Genomic DNA, 20,933 nt, shown 5'->3' with positions numbered 1-20,933 from the left:
AAGCGTTGACGCCGACGCTCCGTGTGAATGGGGTGTTAGAGAGAGAGAGAGAGGGACAGAGATTCTTCAGAACAGAACATGTGAGATAGCAAACACTTAATTAAACATTTCTCCTTCAGCCTTACAGGAGTGAAAGCGATATAAATGAGCAATGTTGACTGATCTCTAGGAGTTAAATGAGATTCCTTATGGAGTCATTTCCTGACAAACAGCGTTAATCCGTCCTTCCAGTCACACGGCTGAGGTACAACTACCGATCCGATGCTCTGAGAACAGAATGCGGCCTTTGGTAATTGTCCTGTCTTAGGGTGATCTGAACTTGACCTTTCCAGCCTTTCACACACTTGCAGACATTCCGGAAACCGTTGTTTTAGGAGGTGCCTGATGGCTGTTAACAGAGACACAATGGTGGGAGTGTGTCTAAGATAAATGTTTTGAGAGCAGGCCGGGGAGTTAGCCAGTTAGCCAGTTCTTCCCTTAGAATATCACCCTAAATTTTTGGACATTTACACTTTCCATTTAGTCATGTTTAAAATGTCATTTTCTCCTTTTATATTGCTTGTCCTGAAACTGACAACTAAACTTTAATGGTCTATTCTCATACTGTTTTTGCCATTTCAGTCTAATAGTTTGCTTCCTTATTAAGAAACAACACTACTGAGCTTTAATACACCTGCAGTATTTCTCATATGGATGGACAAGAGGCAACTTGGCCATAGTGTTTTGGTTCTTCCATGTACAAGATTTCTTATGGAAGTGAACTTAAAAATGGCGTGCTTTCAAGGGATGTGCTTTACTTGTTTGATTGTTATAATCTAAAAATACACAAGCCTTGACATTTACGTTGAAGACATAATTCTTCAAAACCCTTCTCTTTATTGAGGTCCAGAGAGCCATCTGCTGCTGGGTTTTGACACGAAAACAGGACTGTATTTTACTTGCATGTGACATTTATTGTTCACATTAACTCTTTGCTTCACATTTAACAGGCCCATCCACGCAGCAGTAGACATTATTTGGTTGTTTAACTTGGCTTACTATTCTGGCTTTTGGCATTGTTAAATTTATATTTTTTTTATATTGCTATTCAGAATTTTTATTTCTGATCAAGCATTGTTAGTCATTTAGTTTGTGCTGTTGAAGATCACACATCTCTTCCTGGCCACAGGGTTACATTAGGTCCTTTTAAATGTTATGATTTTCAATTACTACTATAAATAAGATAAATGTAATAATAATAATAATAACTTTTAAAGTAAATGATAAATTAAATAAATCATATATATATATATATATATATATATATATATATATAATATAATTATAGTTACTGTATTTATAACTATGTCCATTCATATGAGCAATATTACAGGTAAAATTGAAAGCATTTGTAAATATATACAATAAAACAATGCAAGTGCATCTTAGAATTGATTTGGCTACTTATTGCTATTGCTATTTATGAACATTTTTACGATTGTGCCACAATACAGTTGATTGAATTGATATTTTTAGTATACACTTTGCTGTTTTTTCTCAAATTTATATTTAATTATATAAATGTAACAATATTTAAAAGATCATATTTGGGACCAAAAATAAACACACAGCCATGTGAATTCATGTCTCATTAAATATGTTCATTTATGAGAATCATAATATATTATTAGTATGCATTATGGGACAATACACAGCTTTTGCAAAGTACACAGTAAAACATCATATACAGGAGGACCATGAACATTTTAAAAAATAAAAATAAAAACTGTTCAGAGTCATTTTCCAAAATGTCTGGAAAACTGGTCAAAGTCTACTTGTGAGGTCAGGGTTTCTCCAAAGAACTATCTGTGAGTTTTAATAAACCATAGCCACTGAATTTCAGTTCATAAGCACTGTCAGAGTTTCAGAGCTGGATAGTGACTGAGTGTTTAAGTGTGTGTGTTTGTGTGTGTGTGTGTGTGTGTGTGTGTGTGCGTGTGCGCATGTGCATTTTCCTGTCAGACAGACATAGTACAACCATCTCACTACACTATCAACTCATGTAAACAAAGAAAATCTAAAAAAAAACATTTTCTTATTTTCAGAATATCAAGTTCATGGCATAAAAATGGTTAATTGCATGTGAATATAATCTACTAAATATTGTACAAAAAAAAAAACTATACAACTATACAAAAACAGTAGCGCATATCACCTTAGTAAAGTACCAGAACAATGAAAGGTACCACATAAGTGATCACACAGAAAATTGTTTGTTTCTCTAGATAATAAGAGCCATTTTTATCTGATTTATTTTGGTGGACAAAACCTTGCGTTTGCATACACTGGTAAATACAGACCATTCAGGCTTGTGTACACGTTTTTTTGATTTTTTTTCATATCCTCTTTCACTTTATCACTAAACCTCTGCAATGATATGCAGAATTTCTCAAATTTAGTATCTAGAACATTAAAATTTCACCAAACTCTAGTCGTCTTGATGTCTTGATTAAGGAACATTTCAGATTTGATTTTTCACTCTTAATGAGAGTTTTGATTACTACATCAGGGAAGTCTTAATATAATAAGATTATGCTTATTATAATTGTGACCAACATTTTTTAACAGTGAAAAGGGAACTTGTTCATAAAGAAAAAACACTTTTTTTCCAAATCAAAAACCATAAAGTGGTTAAAAATAATACTCTATTTTTATAACTAAACTGAAACTACATCTAGTTATGGAACAGAAGGTAGACTTCACACTTTAAAGATCACCACAGTTAGTATCAAAGGCCAAAAGTGTCGTCATAACTTTTGGCACCAAATAAACATTTTGATGTCATTATGATATAATGCCATTTTGAACCAATCACAATTCTTCTGAACCGCAACAGTGAGGTATTGTCAAAAGATTTTCTATCTGAGAGGAAGGAACATAAAGGTATTGGCTTAACAGATCTTTTTTTATGATTCTATCATAATCACGCAACTGCTACCTTTTTAATCAAACTCTAAATAATGTACAGTGGGGCTCAAAAGTCTGAGAGCACTAATGAAAATGCTTTTATTTGGCATTTTTCAAATTTAGAACAAAATGTTTTGTTTAAAAAAAATTATATTATCATAGTATTTTGAGAGGGAAATTTTTTTTTTTTTTTTTTTTTTTAGATTTAGGCTCAGAAGGTGGGGGAATGGGTTCATAAACATAGCCCTGTTGAGTCAAAAGTCCACTGCACCACAGGTCATATAATGTTTTGTAATACATTTGAAGAATGATAAATATTTTGTCATTGGAATGCATCTTTGTTTTTATATTTTTTAAATTCTATGACTTTCTGTTTTAAATCCAGATTATCAGTGTGACCCCAGAGTTTTGGACCCCACTGTTCTTTGAAATGTTGACCGCCAACAAACTTCTTCTGAAGGAAAACATTCACGTAGATAAACTGACTCAGTAGCTTGTTTCTTTTTTATCTTTTGTGGAAAAAGACAGAAATCATAAAGAGACACCAGAAAGGATCACACACAAACGACTTTACATATACGTATACTTAATATAGTAGGTGCAAATTCTGCAAAATTGAAGATATGAAAAAATAAAATCTTGATGGGAAAAAAAAAATGCTAATCAACGGAAGGCAAAACTGCACAATTGGTTGTCCTTCACCACAGTTCTGATCAATCGTCAATCAATCTGCTCCGACGTTGCTCGGGTCATTATTTTTCTTTTCTTCTCTCCTGATCTCTCGGTTTTTCCTCCATATTTTTCTCTAGCACTTTCCCCTCTTGTCACGCTGCTGGAATTTCCTGAGCCGACGGGCCCACAGGTCCTTCCACGGGATGAGTAGGCTGCCCTTGTCCGCCACCACACCACTCTGACCGCGGGAGTCTTCGCCGTCAGAGCCCATCAGCAGGTACTTCCGTCCCGGTTTAATTTTGTGGCACTTGCAGGCCACATCTTTAGCGCGCACCCACAGGACCTGGTCTCCTCTGCGAATGCGATGTCCACCCTGCTTATAGACCGATATGATGTTGATAGTGAATTTCCACCATTCGCCCGCCTTATCTCCTTTTAGCACATGAACCTGGACAGCTGCGGAGAAGTCAGATTAAAAGATGTTAGAGCAGGAAATATAGATTTCTAAATTGACATTATTATTGAATTATTAAATGACTTCTCTTTCAACCATTAAAATAACTTCTCTTTTTGACCACAATGTAAGTTGCCAATAGAAACGTCTTCCTTCATCTCCTGATACTGATAAAACGGAAAATTGGAGACCAAACCATTCCGTTCTCTTCATTATCTTTTGTGTGAAACTTCAAGCTTTTTTGTAACTGTAAGACGTTTATCTGAGCACCACCCATATATATATATATATATATATATATATATAAAAGCACAACTGAAATGTCTTTAGCAACTTGTTTCTCCTAGAGAGCAAAGAGATCAAATTAACAATTTTTTTAGCTATTTCTTTTCTTTTTTTTTTTTTTTTACAATTTTATAAGCATTTTTATTTAATGTCATTTAATTTCATTTTACTTCATATTAATTAATTTCATTTAATTCTTAATTTTTTATGTAAATGTTATTGTTTAAAGGTTTTGAACATTTTTGAACAAAATTACAAGCTAAAATAAGTGTAATAAATAAATATATAAACAAAAATGTAAACACATATTTGAGCTAATATACTAAACATTCAAAATCTTTTTTTTTATTGCATTTCAGATAAGCATAATAATTTGTAATAATAATAATTTGAATAATCCTTCAAAATCCTAAAACTTTTAAAGGTTTTCATTGCAAAAAAAAAATCAAAAATCCATATTTTTAATGTGTTCTCAGTCTTTTGGACACAGTTCACTAAGTATCCACAACTACGATGCAAATGGAAAAAAAAAACGACATCAGATGTTAATGTCCAGTCCATGTGGTAACCGCTAACAAACAGCGAAATCCCCGCGGCTCACACCATTTTAACTATCATCAGACTCGCAGATTGCGAGCTAATCTGTACTTGACGTGAAGTGGTTTCACACGGAGAGGACGCCCAGAGGGAGAAAAAAACGACCTCTATTACACATTTAGCACAGACTTGGTGTGTAACGCCGAGGCATGGCTGTGCCGCCCTGAAACACACACACACACACCCTGCGGCCAGTAACCCGTGAACCAGTGGCACGTCATGTTTAAGAAATATGCCATTACAGCATTGTGTGAAAATGACACAGGAAGTGCTCTTTCTTTCCTAGCACTCTTTCTTTTCGCTCTTGAATGTGAACACTCTCTTTAGAGAGGGAGGCAAGAATCGCCCCGATCGCTGAAAGGAATGCCCCAATTGAGCAGCAGGGGGGGAAGCTGTGAGCAAATTGCACCCAATTTGAGAGAACGCACTCCCACAGGCCCGCCATTCATCGCCTGTGTTTCTCTGGGCCGGAGCCCGCTTCACCATCCAAATAACAAGAGATAAAAAGAAAAGAAGGTTGTGCGGAGGGTAGCGCGGCCCAGAGAGGAGGGGGGGGCCGCTGTTTATCATCCCAGCCACAGAGAAGGTGGCAGAAGAATGGCGGATGTGTTTGGAGCTCATGAGCTATCTGAGCCCGGCCGGCGTGAGAATCCTGCTCCGGGTCTCGCTCTTGACCTGCTCTCGCTTCTCCACAGCGGGAGACGGCAGCGAGCCGAAAACTGACTCAAAATGTGCTGTTGAGCTTCTTGAAATAGTTGAAAACAATCGCTTTGACTTATTAGCGGTGTTTGCTGATTTCTGCTTGTACGTGTTAAACATCGCCGCATAGCTTGTCTGGGTTAGAATTATGTTTAGTTTGTTTTTTTTGGTAAAACTGTCAAATAAGTGCTATTTTGAGAGAGAAAACACATATTCATGATCCAGAAAGCAAACCAACCAGAACACCTGATCAGTCACTTTACAACCACCTTGAACACACTAGCAACACTCTGGTAACCACTCTGAATACGTTCATCTGGATTACGTAATCACATTCCAAAATTAAAGTACTTGTAATTAGATTTAATTAGATTTTAAAATACTTCTAATCAGACTACAGTTACTTTTTTATGGATTATATGATTACATATTATTTACACAATAGCAATCATTTAAACACAATTTATTGATTCTCCCTAATTCCTGTTTTTCATCTTTTAAATGTTCCTTTCTAAAATAGCCTACTGCTTATATACATTCAGAAAGTCTTGCAGTTTTGTGGACACTCACACAGAGATCAGTCACTACTCGGGTGGATACACAGCATTTGAACGGGATTCGTAAATATCATTTCAGGTGTGAGAAGTGTTTCAACATTGCATCAACTACTGATGAACGCAATCATTTTTATTTTTATTTAACCATGTATTCCTATAGCTTTGGAAAGCTTTTGTCTTTCAAACACATTAAAATGCACAAGTTCAATAAAACAAATAATTTGAATAGTTAAGTATCACATTTGCATGTTAACGGATGTTGGTTAATGTTTTAAAATGACTTCATTTAAACCTTTTTATGATTTAATGAATTATTAGATTTTCTTTAACTCACAAACCCCCTTCAGTTCATTTACGAACCCCAGTTTGGTAAACATTGAAGTAAATGTAATGTTTAATGTACTTCATGTTGTTACAACGAATGAAATATGTTTTCTTTCTCTTTGTATATTCTCTTTCACTTTGGGGGTAGTTGTGGCCTAATGGATAGGGAGTCGGACTTGTAACCCAAAGGTCACAGGTTCGAGTCTCAGGTCCGGCAGGGATTGTAGGTGGGGAGAGTGAATAACCGGTGCTCTCTCCACCCTCAATACCACGACTGAGGTGAGACCCTTAAGCAAGGCACCGTACCCCCAACTGCTTCTGCAGCATAAATGGCTGCCCACTCCGTGTGTGTGTGTGTGTGTGTGTGTGTGTTTATTCACAACTCACTGATGTGTGTGCGTGCACTTGTATGGGTTAATTGCAGAGCACAAATTCCAAATATGGGTCTCCATATATCAATATGGTGCAAGATTATCCTATTTAAATCAATGTGATAAACGACTTAGGTCAAAAGTAAGCAAAAGATAATCAAAAAGTTGTCTGATTACATTACCTAAAATGTGTAATGTAATGGATTACATTACTAACTACAGTTCTGTCATGTAATTTTGAATCAGTAACAGACTACAATTTGTACATTACTTGTATTTAGATTAAATTTCACTCAATGTTTCTTCTTTGAACAGCTTGTATATGTGGCTTTTAGACATGACTATAAAATGTAAGAGGTTACACTTTATTTTTAGGGGTTCTTGTTACAGTACAGTGTAATATTACATTTAAGTACTGATTTATATTAAATCAATGTACTTACTATATGGTAAGGGATAAGATCTGGGTTTGGTTTAGGGATAACTTGCATGTAATTATGCATAATGTATTGTCATTATAATAGTAAGTACATGTAACATCTTAAAATAAAGTGTTACTGAATAAGGCTCAACTCTTTTTTAGCTTGTTAACAAACAAATTTGAAGAATATGTTTTTACAAAAACAATTGCGCTTTATCAAGGTTCTGCTGCTTGAAACATGCATATAAGAAAAAGTGAAAGTACATATGTGTTTAAAAGACTATGTAACAACATGCTTACAAATACGTAGGTGTATGTTGTTTGATGTGCTGCTATTTTAAATGTTTGGGTTATTGCTTTGTCATATTTTTAAATGTGCTGTTAATCAATCAGCTTAATGGAAACACCAAAACTACAATTTGGAAGAAGTAGTTTTGTGATTTGTTTTGAGCAATTGTATCTTTACGTGTATAGATCTGTTTGTGGACCCCAGGATTAGCAACCATTCGCGTTAGTTTTACCTTTGTGAATTATATGTGTACTAAATGTGTTTTAATAACTTTTTAGACTTTTAACGTGACTTTGATTCCGAAAAATAACCTCATGAGATTTCAATAATTTAACAACATATTTGCATGCTTATACTGTTCTCTGATGTCAGCTTTGTGACAGATTTTACACAATAATGTCATACAATATCATGCGATAAATGAGTTAGGTCAAAAGTAATCTAAAAGTAATCAAAAAGTAATCAGACTACATTACCTAATATGTGTAATCCAGTAATTTCATGTAATTTGTAATCAGTAACGGACTGCAATTTCTAAGTAATCTACCCAGCACTGCTTGTCAACCACCCAGAACACTTAAGCAATGTCCTGGCAACAACACAGAATACTGTACATTAACAACAACATAGCAATATCTTTAAACTACACAGAATACATTAACAACTGCAGAATTGTGTATGTTGCATTGCATATTGTATAACCTTTAAACAAACACAAGGAAAACCAACCTAAATGCTTAGTGCTGAAAATATATTAAAAGTGATGTCATCACTGTTTGTTTTACACATATAAAGAGTGCATATATTGAGAATGTGTTACTGTAATATATCAAATCTTTCCCTCTCTCTCTGCATGATGCTTTAATGGTGTGATCACTGGCACTGGTTTCATCAAACCCTACCAAACGGGCACAATTCCTGTCTGAGTGCAGCCCTGAGCCACAGATATGCCATGCGGGTGGCAAACGCTTTCCAGATTCATCCAGGTATTGAGAAAGACTCCCAGTCAGGTTTTTTCTTCAGTAAATGAAAGGTTTTGTTTGCACATGTTAGTAGGTTAACTTCTAACTTCTAAATTAGTTTCTGCCCATGTTACAGCTGTCGAGAGAAAATCAGACAGAGAAAGGTGATCTCTTTAACAGACAGTTTCTCCTTGTCAGCAATGACATTAAATGAAGAATCTGCTGCTTTTTTCTTAAAAAAAAAAAAAAAATGACCCCAGTAAAGTCAAGATGCTTGTCTCTTTTGGAGTCTCAGACAGAGTGCTCAGATTGACCAAGATACCAGATGAGAAGAATTCATACGATATTAAAACAACTTTATCCAATTTCTGTATATTTCCTACTTGCTGAAGGGCACAGGTAAATTTGACATTTATTGTAATGGGTTTATGTGAAGATTGTTTTAAGTTCACTTAAATTAGAAGTTTTTTAAATTGATATTTCTCATTTGTACTGTAATGTTGAATGGCTATAGTCAATGGTTAAATACTAGGGAAAAAAGAACAATTTCCTAAAGACATCAGTAGTATTGGTATCAGTGATACTCGCCTTCAGTCATAGAAAACATGCCATTAAACAAATATTAAAATACTCTATCTATATGTTGTTTCTACATTCATTTGAAGATTGAATGTGAACTTTTTAAAGATAAGTAGTTTAATTTATAACAACTTATTCTTCAATATCAGCTCAAACATTTCTCATTTCAGTCTTCCAAAGTTACCTTCAAGACCAAAATAATCAAAATAATAAAGCTGCTATGATTTTTTGATATTTTTAAGCACAATTTTTTGTGCTTACATGCTTATAAATGCTTGTATATCTTATATTTGATCTATTTATCTATTTTTATATTTATTATATATATATATATATATATATATATATGCATACATTTTATTGCTCTTTACTCTTAGTTCTGTCATTTGGGTGTTATTTTTATTTCTCTAAACATATTTAAGTTAACAAAGCTGATATAAATTATATTAAACATGTTTAAACATAAATGAAAACGGAATGAGACTCCAGTAAGTCTGAACAGTCAAATTTGGGTTGTGTTTGAGCATTAAAACTTTCATTTCTCAGCATGAATTATTGTAATTTCTATTTATGGCCAACTGACATAAAACTTTCACCTACTGTGGTGTGAAATGCCATCCATCCGACATTACTTTAAACCCCATTTTGTTAAACTTTTATAATTATTATGCAAACTGCCTTCATGAGCTCATATTACCTGATTAACATGAAATATTTGCATTTAAAAATTAATTTGTCACACTGCAGGGAAGTTGAAATGTTCAAGTGAAGACAAAAAACTGATTAAGAATAATGAAAGGAAATTCTACATTTTCCATGATACGTTCATAAAATATATAAACAGTTTCCACTTATTTAATATGCAACATAAAATCCTGATATATGGTGATAACATAGAATAAATAGCTATGCAAAATACAATGAGACTTTGTTAAAGTGCCTGTTTAATCTGGCGAGTTAAACCCTCTTTTGCATGAGGCCACACGGCACAGGCCAGCAAAGCCATCCATCTCCAAAGCTCCATTAGATCGGCTGAATGGGATGAGACCACTTTTCTTCTCCGTCATGACAATGTGAAGAGAAAGAGAGAAAGAAAAGAGCTAGAAGGTGAGGGATTTCTCTTCTGACTGAGAGTGGGAGAGAAATGAATTTAAAAAGAGGAAGAGGCCCATAGATTTGCCAGGTGTCCCGCTGGTTTTCAGTGTCCGCGACCAGTGTGCTGGAACACGAGCCGCACGCGGTACACAAGCCGGCATCTAATCTAATTAGTGCGCCTGATTACCACACTGAAGCTCCTGCGAGCTCCCTGCTGGGACGCCCTACGCCCAGCCGCTTACGCCGGGGCACTGACTGCTGCTCCGCCGTGTGTGTGTGGCAATGCTAAGGAGCGCCATACACACACTGACACACACACACACGGTTCTTTGATTCATTGTCATTCTCCCCCCACCCAAGAGTAGGAGAATGCGCCCCTTTCGGACTGCTGTCTCCATAGCGACGGCAAACAAAAGCGGATCAACAGGGAGTATTTCTTTCTCTCTCGCCTCTCTGTCTCATCCGCCAGTGTTGGGCAGATTTAAAACTTCAGCAACGGAGAGCTGGATGCAATAGCTCTACCCGGTAGCATAAACGTCCTGTGGGCTGTGAACCCGTTGTATGAGCGGAGGTCCAAATTTGTCTAGAATAACCTTTGTCCAGAATCTCATACTGTCATGCTGTTTTTGCAAGTGCTGATTTGCTGCTCAGGAAACATTTCTTATCAGTTTTGCTACTGAACATTTTTGTGGAAACCATGATGGGTAACACCTTATTTTAAGCTGTCCTTGTTACACATATTACGTGTACTTACTATTATAATAACAATTAATTATGTGTAATTACATGCAAGTAACCCTAAGCCAAACCCTATCCTTTATCTCTTTTTCTTTATTTATCTCTTTTTCTTTTATCTCTTTTTTTATTTTCCTACAATGTCCTCAGACTGATAAGCTCCTCTTGCACTATATATATAGGCCTACACTCTATACATATACACATATATCTGCACAGTTTTGTTTTATTTAACTGGTTTGCACTCTATCTGCCATGTGCCTTATGCCACTTTATCTATCTCTTTATTTTTCTACAATGTCCTCATTTGTATATCTGTATAGTTGTATGTACATATGTTTAAACTGTATTTATCTGTATTTCTACTGTCAGTGTCTTAAATGTTAACTGTAAGCACCAAGGGTCTGGGAGTAATGCAATTTCAGTTCTCTGTATGTATGTGCCGTATACATGTGGAAGAATTGACAATAAAGCAGACTTGACTTGACTAACCCTCACCATATAGTAAGTACATTAATATTACTCAGTGCTTAAATGTATAACTACACTGTAAGAAGGACACCTTAGAATAAAGTGTACAGTAGTTCTAGGCTAGACCTGCAAACATAACTGTTATTGTCTGTTTTAAATGTGCAGAAAAATAAAAATCATGGGGTCTCTCTAACACATGGGTTGAACAGTCAAGGACACACCATTAGCCCTTTCATACTCCTCACCCAACGAGATTTATACTGCAGTCGGCTTAGCCAGTGTTACCTGTCCTATATAACATCAACATGATGAACGACTTCCTTATGAGAACAACCTCCAAGTATGAACACTTGTGGCTGAGAGTGAAAAACGAATAAAACTTTAATATCACAGCCTGAACGATAGCAGCTACAGATGACCAGCAATGCCATTAATATCTCCTTCTCTCGCTTTCTCTGCTTGATTGTATTGTTCCGCTAGTTTGTGCGGTTGCTGATTCAACCGGTGGCTATTATCTATATTAATATTATCAGCTTCACCCCAGGGGATGCCTAAAAATGTTTTGGAAACCGGGGATTGTAAATGAGTCATTTCAAGTAATGAGCAGTAAGAGATGTTAATATAGATAAGGTGCTACTGATTAATGAGGAAACTGCACTTCAGATGGCCTGTGTGCGTGGGATAAATTGGACACCTGTGTCTCAATGACTTTTATTCTGTGTGCTACAGTTTTAGCTGCAAAAGTCACATTTCAGTTTGTGCTAAATGCTGCAAGCATGCTGAGGCCTTCATATACGCTCGTGTCTGAAAACCTGGAAAGTTTTCATTTAAGCCTGGAAATAAATAAGGTTTGTATATGAAGGCAAAGTTGCTTCTGCACCATGTCTAGGTCTGATCAAATAAGCAAATGAGCATGTTAAAAACTTTGTACAGATGTTCTTGCTTCAATCCATTGAAGCTCGAGGTGCTCTTTGGATCATTTTCAAATCATTTTTAAACACAGGCTTTACACAAATCTCTGAAATTCATGTTCACATTTATTTTAACTTTGAATTTCAACTGCAAATTAAAATTGTTATGCTAATCATATAGAACATTATTCAAAGAAATGGGGAAAAATTGTACTCAATTGAAAAAAATGTATGCATTTCTAGTGGTCACATACTTTTGGAGCCCATGTTTATTAAGCAATAGGCAAGCAATGTCTTCCATATTAATCTGGAATTGTGTCAGTTCACAAAAACACATTTTTTTAGTGTGAAGAACGTTTAATAATCTACAGAACTATCTAACAGAGCCTTTTGTGCAACAGAAGTTTCCATGGATGTTAAAGGTTCTTATGGGTGCCGATAAATAACTTTTATTTTTAAGCACGTACAGTTTTCAACATTTTATCAGGGATTTCTCACATATATGTTCACATACACAATGTTCGGTTATATTTATTTTCCAGGTTTCAGTACAGACCGAAACATTGCTTATGTTAGAAACATGCATTGCATCTGTTTAGGGACACATGTCTGTCTGTCTTTCTTCATTTTCTTTTTTTCTTTCTGGCTTGGCAGTGTTTTGAGCAGAGGCAGTGCGGTCCTCACTCTTAGACAATGTAAATCTCAGATGTGTTTCCAGACTTGAGGCTAGTCAGGAATGAGTTTATGATATCACACTGTGAAATCAAACATCTTTCTCTCCACTCTGCAAACAGCCAGAGGACCTGTGCGCAGTCTAACAGATATTCTGCCTCTGCCACACTTGCATGCAAAAGCCTTAATACTGCACCCTGATATAAGGTGAAGGATAACAAATGTAGTTTAAATGTTCACATTCATTTAATATAATTTAGGAATTTGACAGACAGTTTAATTCAGAGCAACTTACAGTACAGTTGTGGTCAGTAAGATTTTTTTTTTTAAAGAAATTAACACAATTATCAGAAGGAAATCGTTACATTTTGAACTCTATTCATCAAAGAATCCTGAAAAGAAATGCCATGGTTTACACCAAAATATGAAGCAGCACAACTGTTTTCCACATTGATGATAATAAGAAATGTTTCTTGAGCAGCAAATCAGCATATTATTATGATATCTGAAGAATCATGTGACACTGAAGACTGGAGTAATGATACTGAAAATTCAGCTTTGCATCACAGGAATAAATCACATTTGAACATATATTCCAATAGAAAATAATATTTTAAAATTTTTATAATATTTCACAATATTACTGTTTTTGCTGGGCTTTTGGTCAAATAAATGCAGCATTGGTGAGCATAGATGTCAAACGATTAATCGCATCCTATTTACATGTATATACATTTATATATTTATACAAAAATATATTTAATATATAACCATAACATTTTTCTTACATATATACATGCATGTGTTTGTATTTATATATAAATAATAAATATACACAGTACATACACATATATTATGCGATCAAAAACTTTTATTTTGGATGCGATTAAAAGCGATTAATCATTTGACAGCACTAATAAAAACAATTTAAAAAAAAGATTTTAATCTTTCCAACAACAAATCAAACCCACTACTTTGCTGATGCTACAGTGGTGCCTTGTTCTACTAATTCAGCTACTTTACTTTAATAAATGAAACTGAGTGTTTTTTTTCTTTGTAATCTAATATATTTCACACATGTGGTAGAAATGTCTCAAAGAAGATGATAAAAACCTGCACTGACCACATTTTTAAGAATCTGTTGTGCCACTTCTAACCTTAAACCCTATAACTACATTCTTGAACTTCTATAAGTCCATTATTGTATTAACTATATTAGTATTTAAACCTGTGAAATCTCTGCTTTCAACAGGAACCAGCTGTCCCCTTTGTCCTCTGGATGCTGCAAGGCATTTTGAACGTGTCCATCTGGAGAAACCTGCTGAGTTCACACGCTTTGATGCTATAACATAAACCTTTAGCCTCTGAATAAGCTGTCAGCACTATGAGAGAGGGGGCACACATAAAGAGAGAGATAGAAAAGACGTAGAAGAGAAAGATGTCTAGTGACGTGAAGTGAAAAGGAAGCAGGCGTTTCTCAATAGGAGCTACTTACCGAAATCTTTTTTGCAGTATTTTTTCATGGTGACCTTCATCTTGCCCTTGGGAGTCTTACAGTGGGAGTCACAGTCTGAGGAAGATAACAGACAGAAGACCAGTAAAACGCAGGTAAAATCTCTGTGAAACAACAAAACGAGTTTGTCAGATGTGGAGGAGGAAAACATGAGGAGGCAAAATCTGGCATTTTTTAATACATTTACTTTATCCTTTAAAGTTTTTGAGATGGAACAGTTTATTGACCCTTTAGAGAAATATTTTGTTGTGTTTTTTTGTTGAGACATCAAGCTTAAAGTATGATTAAAGACAATATGGAGCTCATACTCAAAGAGGAAAAACACCTGTTTTATTCAGAGGCCAAAACTGAAAAAAACAAATATATAGAATTTGGTGCAGTTGCTGATATTTATATGTCCAAAAAGGTAAGATGAAATTCTGACTGCTTGTAAATAAGTGAGATCTATAGCAGACTATTTAAATAAAATGAGCTGTCACTCTATATTTCCCAATAATATGTCTTAGTAAGATGATATTTAAATGTTTTATGATTAAAGCGCTGTAGTTTTTAATGTGGGGCAAAATATAAAATTTAATGCAATACAATGATGATTGAGAGATGAAAAAAATAAACATTTCGGTTACACTTTATCTTAAGGTGTCCTTGTTACAGTGTAATTATACATTTGTACTGAGTACTGAGTAATATTAACGTACTTACTATATGGTTAGGATTAAGGTTTGGTTTAGGGTTACTTGCATGTAATTATGCATCATTTATTATCATTATGTGTAACAAGGTCAACATTTCTCAAAAGCCTGTTGTATCATATTTGATACTCACATTTAAACATGATTTTTCTACAAAAAATATGTTTGCATATTCAAGTAAACCTATGTTGCTTTAGTCCAGTGGGTGTTCGTTTTATTTATTTATTTATTTATTTATTCGTTTTATTTATTACAAACAATATAAAAGTTATTCTCACATATACTTAAATATTAAAGATTTCCCAGCTAAAAGACATGAGAACCGTGACCAGGAGGGGGAAGTTTATTAGAATGATACTAAAAGGACTTTTACATGCTAAAAAAAGTATAAACTATCAATCAGACCACACAAGGCATGTAGTAGATCACGAACAATAGGTTTTCAGCAAAGTTTTGATCACATTGATCATTTAGAGGCCTTGAAATGTACATATCATGGATTTATAAATGGATGACATACAAAGTGGCCCAAATGTATGAATATCTTTTCAATAGATCACAAAATATCAAACCACGTGACATTTAAAAGAAGTTTAATAATGAAACAATCAAAGTCCCATTTACAAAGGCTAGTTCTGGGACTAACTGGTTAAAAATAACACCAAAAACATATGTTTGCAGATGCCACTTGTTTTGTATTATATTGTCTAATGCAATAACACTGACGCACTTTTAAGTGTGATTCAAGCGTCCAGATGATTTTGAGGCCGCTGCTTCATCTGCACATTTAAAGAGAGTCGCGTTAGACCTATAATTAAGACTTAATGGCTATTTAATCATTTAATCTTTTCTTCACTTAGCCCAGTCATTTTCTCACCCTAATTATCAGCACTTCCCCATATCCCCCCACTTACTCAGCGATGTCAGGGCAGGGGGTTCACACGTCATTCAAACTTCATTCAGACACAGAACACCCCCGTCACAATGCCCACAATAGCGAATCCTCATTTAAACGCAGCTTTCCACATATAAACCTCAGGGACGGCTTCCAGCGCGCTATGATTTATAGCTCAGCGGATCTATTCGACACCGCTGTGGAGATTTGAACCCCACATTGAGGCCTGGCCCGTGGAGTCACATCAACGCCAGCCACCTTCTGGACCCAAATCAGAGCGATGGCTCGGTTCCCCTGTCGCAAACCAAAACCCGAGAGACTCTCGTCGCAGCTACTTCACATAGCGTAATAACTGCAAAATTTCTGGCTGACTGGAAGAGATGGGAGCGAGAAGACCTTTCAGCTTTCGCCTGAATATGGACAAACTTCATTATTTTCTCCAGCCCTCTGTCCAATCCACCCTTTTCATGTCCCTTTATATTCCGTCTGAATGAGGTTACCTGGGCAACGGCGAAGCAGGAAAGAACCACCAACCCGAATAAAAAAAAAAAGTTTGAAGGGGGAAAGTGAAAGGGGGGTTGAGGGCTAGAGGAGCGAGATGTCTGGCAGCTTTGGGGGGTGGTGGTAACACAAAAAGGTGGTGCACAGAATTAGGATGTGAAGGACCATGGGGGGAGAACTGGAGGCAGGGAGTGAGAAAAAGTGCGGAGAAGGGGGTGGCGTCCCAAAAAAGTAAATGATTCTGGTGAGTCCATATCAGCCACACCTGATTTCCATGTAAATGCGTGAACGGAGGACGGGACGCCTTTTGTGTGGCGACAGCCCTGGTTCGCCTCATCCTGCCTCTCTTTGATAAGACTGGGCGGCCATTAGGCAAGCAGCACAATGCCTGACACTGCCCATTACACCCACGTCCCCTCCATAATGGACGTCCCCTGTGGAGGGACAAATGTCTGCTTAATAGAGTCCCTCAAGCACAACTGTGCTGCTCTGCTGGGGAGCCACACCGGAGTGTCCTCACAGTAAACTACAGCAGGACAGAGTAAACAGAGTAAGAAAAGAGGTTAAACTTACTATTACATATAGGTTTTGGCCTCTTTTTAATGAAATCTTAGAATACATCATGTAAATATTAATAATTCTACCTACCATTCAAATTTTGAACATATTCAACGTGCCATTCAAAAGACTGTTGCCAGACTATTTTTCAAAGTAGTCTCCAGGCTGCATTTATTTGATCAAAAAATACAGTAAAATCATTAATATTGTGAAATATTATTACAGTTTTTTTATCAGGTTTTAAAACATAATTAATTCCTGTGATGGCAAATGTTGAAAACAGTTGTGCTGTTTAATGTTTTGTGGAAACAATGATTGATTGATTTTTAAGGGTTTTTTTGAAGACTAGAAAGTTTGAAATACTGTAACAGCATTTATTTGAAATAGAAACATTAAAAATGGATTTACTGTCACTTTTGATCAATTTAATGCATCCTTGATGAATAAAAGTATTAATTTCTTACTGATTTCTTACAAACTTTTGAATAGTAGTTAATATCATTTATAATATAGTGATGTTTCATGTTTTGTATTGTCATTCTGTCATTACATTTTTTATTCTATTTTTAGTAGGACAGAAAAGAAAAAAAAAAAAGAAAAAAGAGGTCTGAATCCCCTTATATTTTTTGATTAAAATTTATATCCTAATTGTAACATTGAAACAAGCATTTTCCGTGAAGCAGTTTTAAAACAATGCTTTGAGAAGTGCTATACAAATCATGTTGAAATGAATAAAAACAGGTTTGTAAACAATACTGTGGTGGCTGTATTTTATTTCACAGAATTTTTGGACACAATATATTTACTAATACATTTTTAATATTTTTAGACACTTAATTTTACTTTTCAATATATATTTATATATTATATTTAAATTTGTATGTTAAATTTAACAAATGTACAAAGCGTGTGGGGAAAAACAGTGGGCACAACACAAGCCGACCCAAAATCATGTCTCCCAGATACAGTATAAGTGTCATAGATGCAATATGAAATTATTGATTAATAATAATTTTCACTCAAGCAATGATGCAGACCATATTAGAACCAGCATGTCACACAGACCACCATAACTGCGCTAACCGGGGAAATGTAACTTTTAGTGAAACATCTGAGAGCTGATAGAATCCAGAAAGCGTTCAGCAGCTGAGTTTTGCTCCACGGGACGGCTGCACGTCACAGGCGTTACTCCCACGGCGCAGACAGTGATCGGGCAGCTTGGGTAATTGAGTATGAATGAAAGTACAAGGGTGTGTTCTCCCTCATGGCACAGCGCTACAAGAGTGTGACGGGAAAAAAAACGCATTCAAATGAAGCATGTAATCAGATTAGAGTCCCAGCCAGTTTCGATGGTGACTGAGACAGAGCGAGAAGAGTGGGAAAGCCATGGCTCATGTTGATATCCTCATGATTAAGAAAACCTCACGCAGATCTTATTTAAATCAAAGATCCACTGCTGCATTATGGCCCTGTTTTGGCAATCTAAGGCATGCTATAACGTCAGCATACTGCTGGGGTTTATTGTGTAATATTGACACAGGTATCAAATAAATACATAAATGGACATAAAATATTGATTCGATTTGTTTTGGCGTGACATGAGAGACAAACTAACACAGGTATGTAGAGAATTTGTTGCTGTAACATTATACTAAAAAATTGGAGGACAGATTAATATATTATTATTATTATTAACATATAACATAATTAATGTGATTCATATATTGAAAATAATTTAAGTCATTGTGTTCCAGTTTATTTCTCTTCTTGTATTACAAGATTACACACATACGTACTGTATGTGTGTGTGTGTGTGTGTGTGTGTACATATATAAACTAGATATAGTTATATATACAAACTATATATACAATAAAGTAAATGTGTATGTGTATATATATATATTATTTTAAATTATTATTTTTATTATTATTACACAATGTAGAATTTTTTTCCCACTTAAATTATTTATGGTTCTGTAATTCTATGGTGCTAATTGTTATTATACTATTTATTTTCACGTAGCATCAATGTTTGGTAAATATTTAAACCAGGTAAATTTACCTTTTTATGTTAAACTGACTGTTGGTAGCTCAGTATTATGCATGTACCATGTAATTTTTATGCATGATTCAAAATAGATTAGCTTATTAAAATATGTTTTTGTTTTCATGAGCACTGTTAATAGCACACAAGAAGTAATGTGATTTTTGTATTCAGCATGTCAAACTTCATAAAGAAACGTTAAAAATAAAATTATCATTATCATTTTCATGGTGTAATTATCAACATTTTGCAGTTTGCATAAAAATCACAAACAATAGACACAAATTTGTGTATGGAATATCTTCCCATATAGAGCTACACATATGCCTTATTCAGTAAGTGCATTTGAAGTTCCTGAAATTATTTTTATATGCAGGTTTTCTTTTCTTTCCTGAACTCACCTGTGGGCTCTTCTGAACTGCTGTAGGTGGCTGTGGGTGCAGCAACAGGAATCTCTGCAACAAACAGCCAAAAACAAACAATCAAAACCTCATGGAACTTTACACTGCTGCTTTCAATAAACACATTTGAACTTACATTGGTTTTTTTTAAGATAAGGTTTATAAGGCTTATCAGGTTTATTAGACATATCACTGATGACGTGAAGATGTGGCGGTGTCTATTTTTAATGGATTTCCAGTCTAAAGCCCATACTTCCTTCTTATAAGAGTTCTGCTGTCAGATATACACCAATAGGGGATCGAGGCTTGTTAAAATGTGCAGTTGGCAAAAAGTGCGATGTCGCAAAAATTTAATATCAGGCTATTAAAACAAAAGCACGTTATATCACAAAATATATGAGAAACCAAATATTTTCCACTCAATTGCCAGGGCTCCCTCTTGCTCTCCAGGTTTAACAGCACATTTGTAACCTACCCCGAGAAATTAGGGGAAATCTAGTTTCTCGAGGATCGGGGGGTTCATTTGTCTACGTGAACTCTTGCCAAGCAAATCTGAATGGCTTTGTGTGTATACAGTCGCTTTTGTCAGCGGTCCAGATAAATCTTTATTTCGATGTCATCAGTTACTGCATAATAGAAGTGGTTCACATTAATAGGTATGCATTGTATTGCGCTCCCAGCGAGTATCTTATCGAGAAATGCCAGCTGCTGTGGGAGCCTGTCCTTAATCGCCACAGAGACCGTCTGCTGCCTTGTTGATACTGCCAATAAACATATCAGCCATCATGCCCCTGGCGCAGGCTGTGAGATTTATGAGTTGAAAGGCTGTCAGCGAGGTTCAGGGCAGACTAGGTCGTGTCAGCCAGGGCTTTATGGTCTGTTTGACTTAGCGGAGGGCAATCAGCAAATGTCCATCCAATGAAATAATGGAACAGGGGACCGATACGGAAATTAAATGGGCCGGGGCCATGAAATCATGAATAATAAAAGGTGTTTATGCAGAATTTATTTGGAGTATTATTATTGATGTCTCTGTGGGTGGTAATGGGACAACAAGTCATGTTGGACCACCTCATTTAGTGCAAGAATAATTTTGGAATAATAGATTATTATTTGTGCCAACCATTTTGTGTCGCTGTGTTATTAATTTAGAGGTCACCCTCATTTTTCAAGATGTAGAGGAGATGCAATGAAATTGAAGGTTATTCAGTGTGCTTCAGTACTGTTTTCCCACTAATGTGTTTGAAAATGGCTTTATATTAAGTTATGGTAAGTGCTTTTTATTGTTA

The 20,933-nt window shown here is 35.5% G+C and overlaps 1 protein-coding gene across 1 annotated transcript in view; it reads right to left on the bottom strand.

Annotated features, from left to right (window-relative positions):
• Positions 1–3,147: 3,147 nt before the first annotated feature.
• The window catches only part of LOC306868852 (netrin-1-like), a 54,188-nt gene continuing 36,402 nt past the window's right edge, over positions 3,148–20,933 (bottom strand). Inside the window, exons 5-7 of the mRNA XM_079415261.1 lie at positions 19,645–19,698; positions 14,536–14,610; positions 3,148–4,074 (exon numbers count right to left, since the gene is read on the bottom strand). Of these exons, the coding sequence (XP_079271387.1) occupies positions 3,752–4,074; positions 14,536–14,610; positions 19,645–19,698 (452 nt within the window). The 3' untranslated portion in view covers positions 3,148–3,751. The remainder of the gene's footprint in view (positions 4,075–14,535; positions 14,611–19,644; positions 19,699–20,933) is intronic.

Source organism: Barbus barbus (assembly GCF_936440315.1).
Source record: "Barbus barbus genome assembly, chromosome: 4".
Taxonomy (NCBI): domain Eukaryota; kingdom Metazoa; phylum Chordata; class Actinopteri; order Cypriniformes; family Cyprinidae; genus Barbus; species Barbus barbus.
This window is presented reverse-complemented; position numbering and strand designations above follow the sequence as displayed.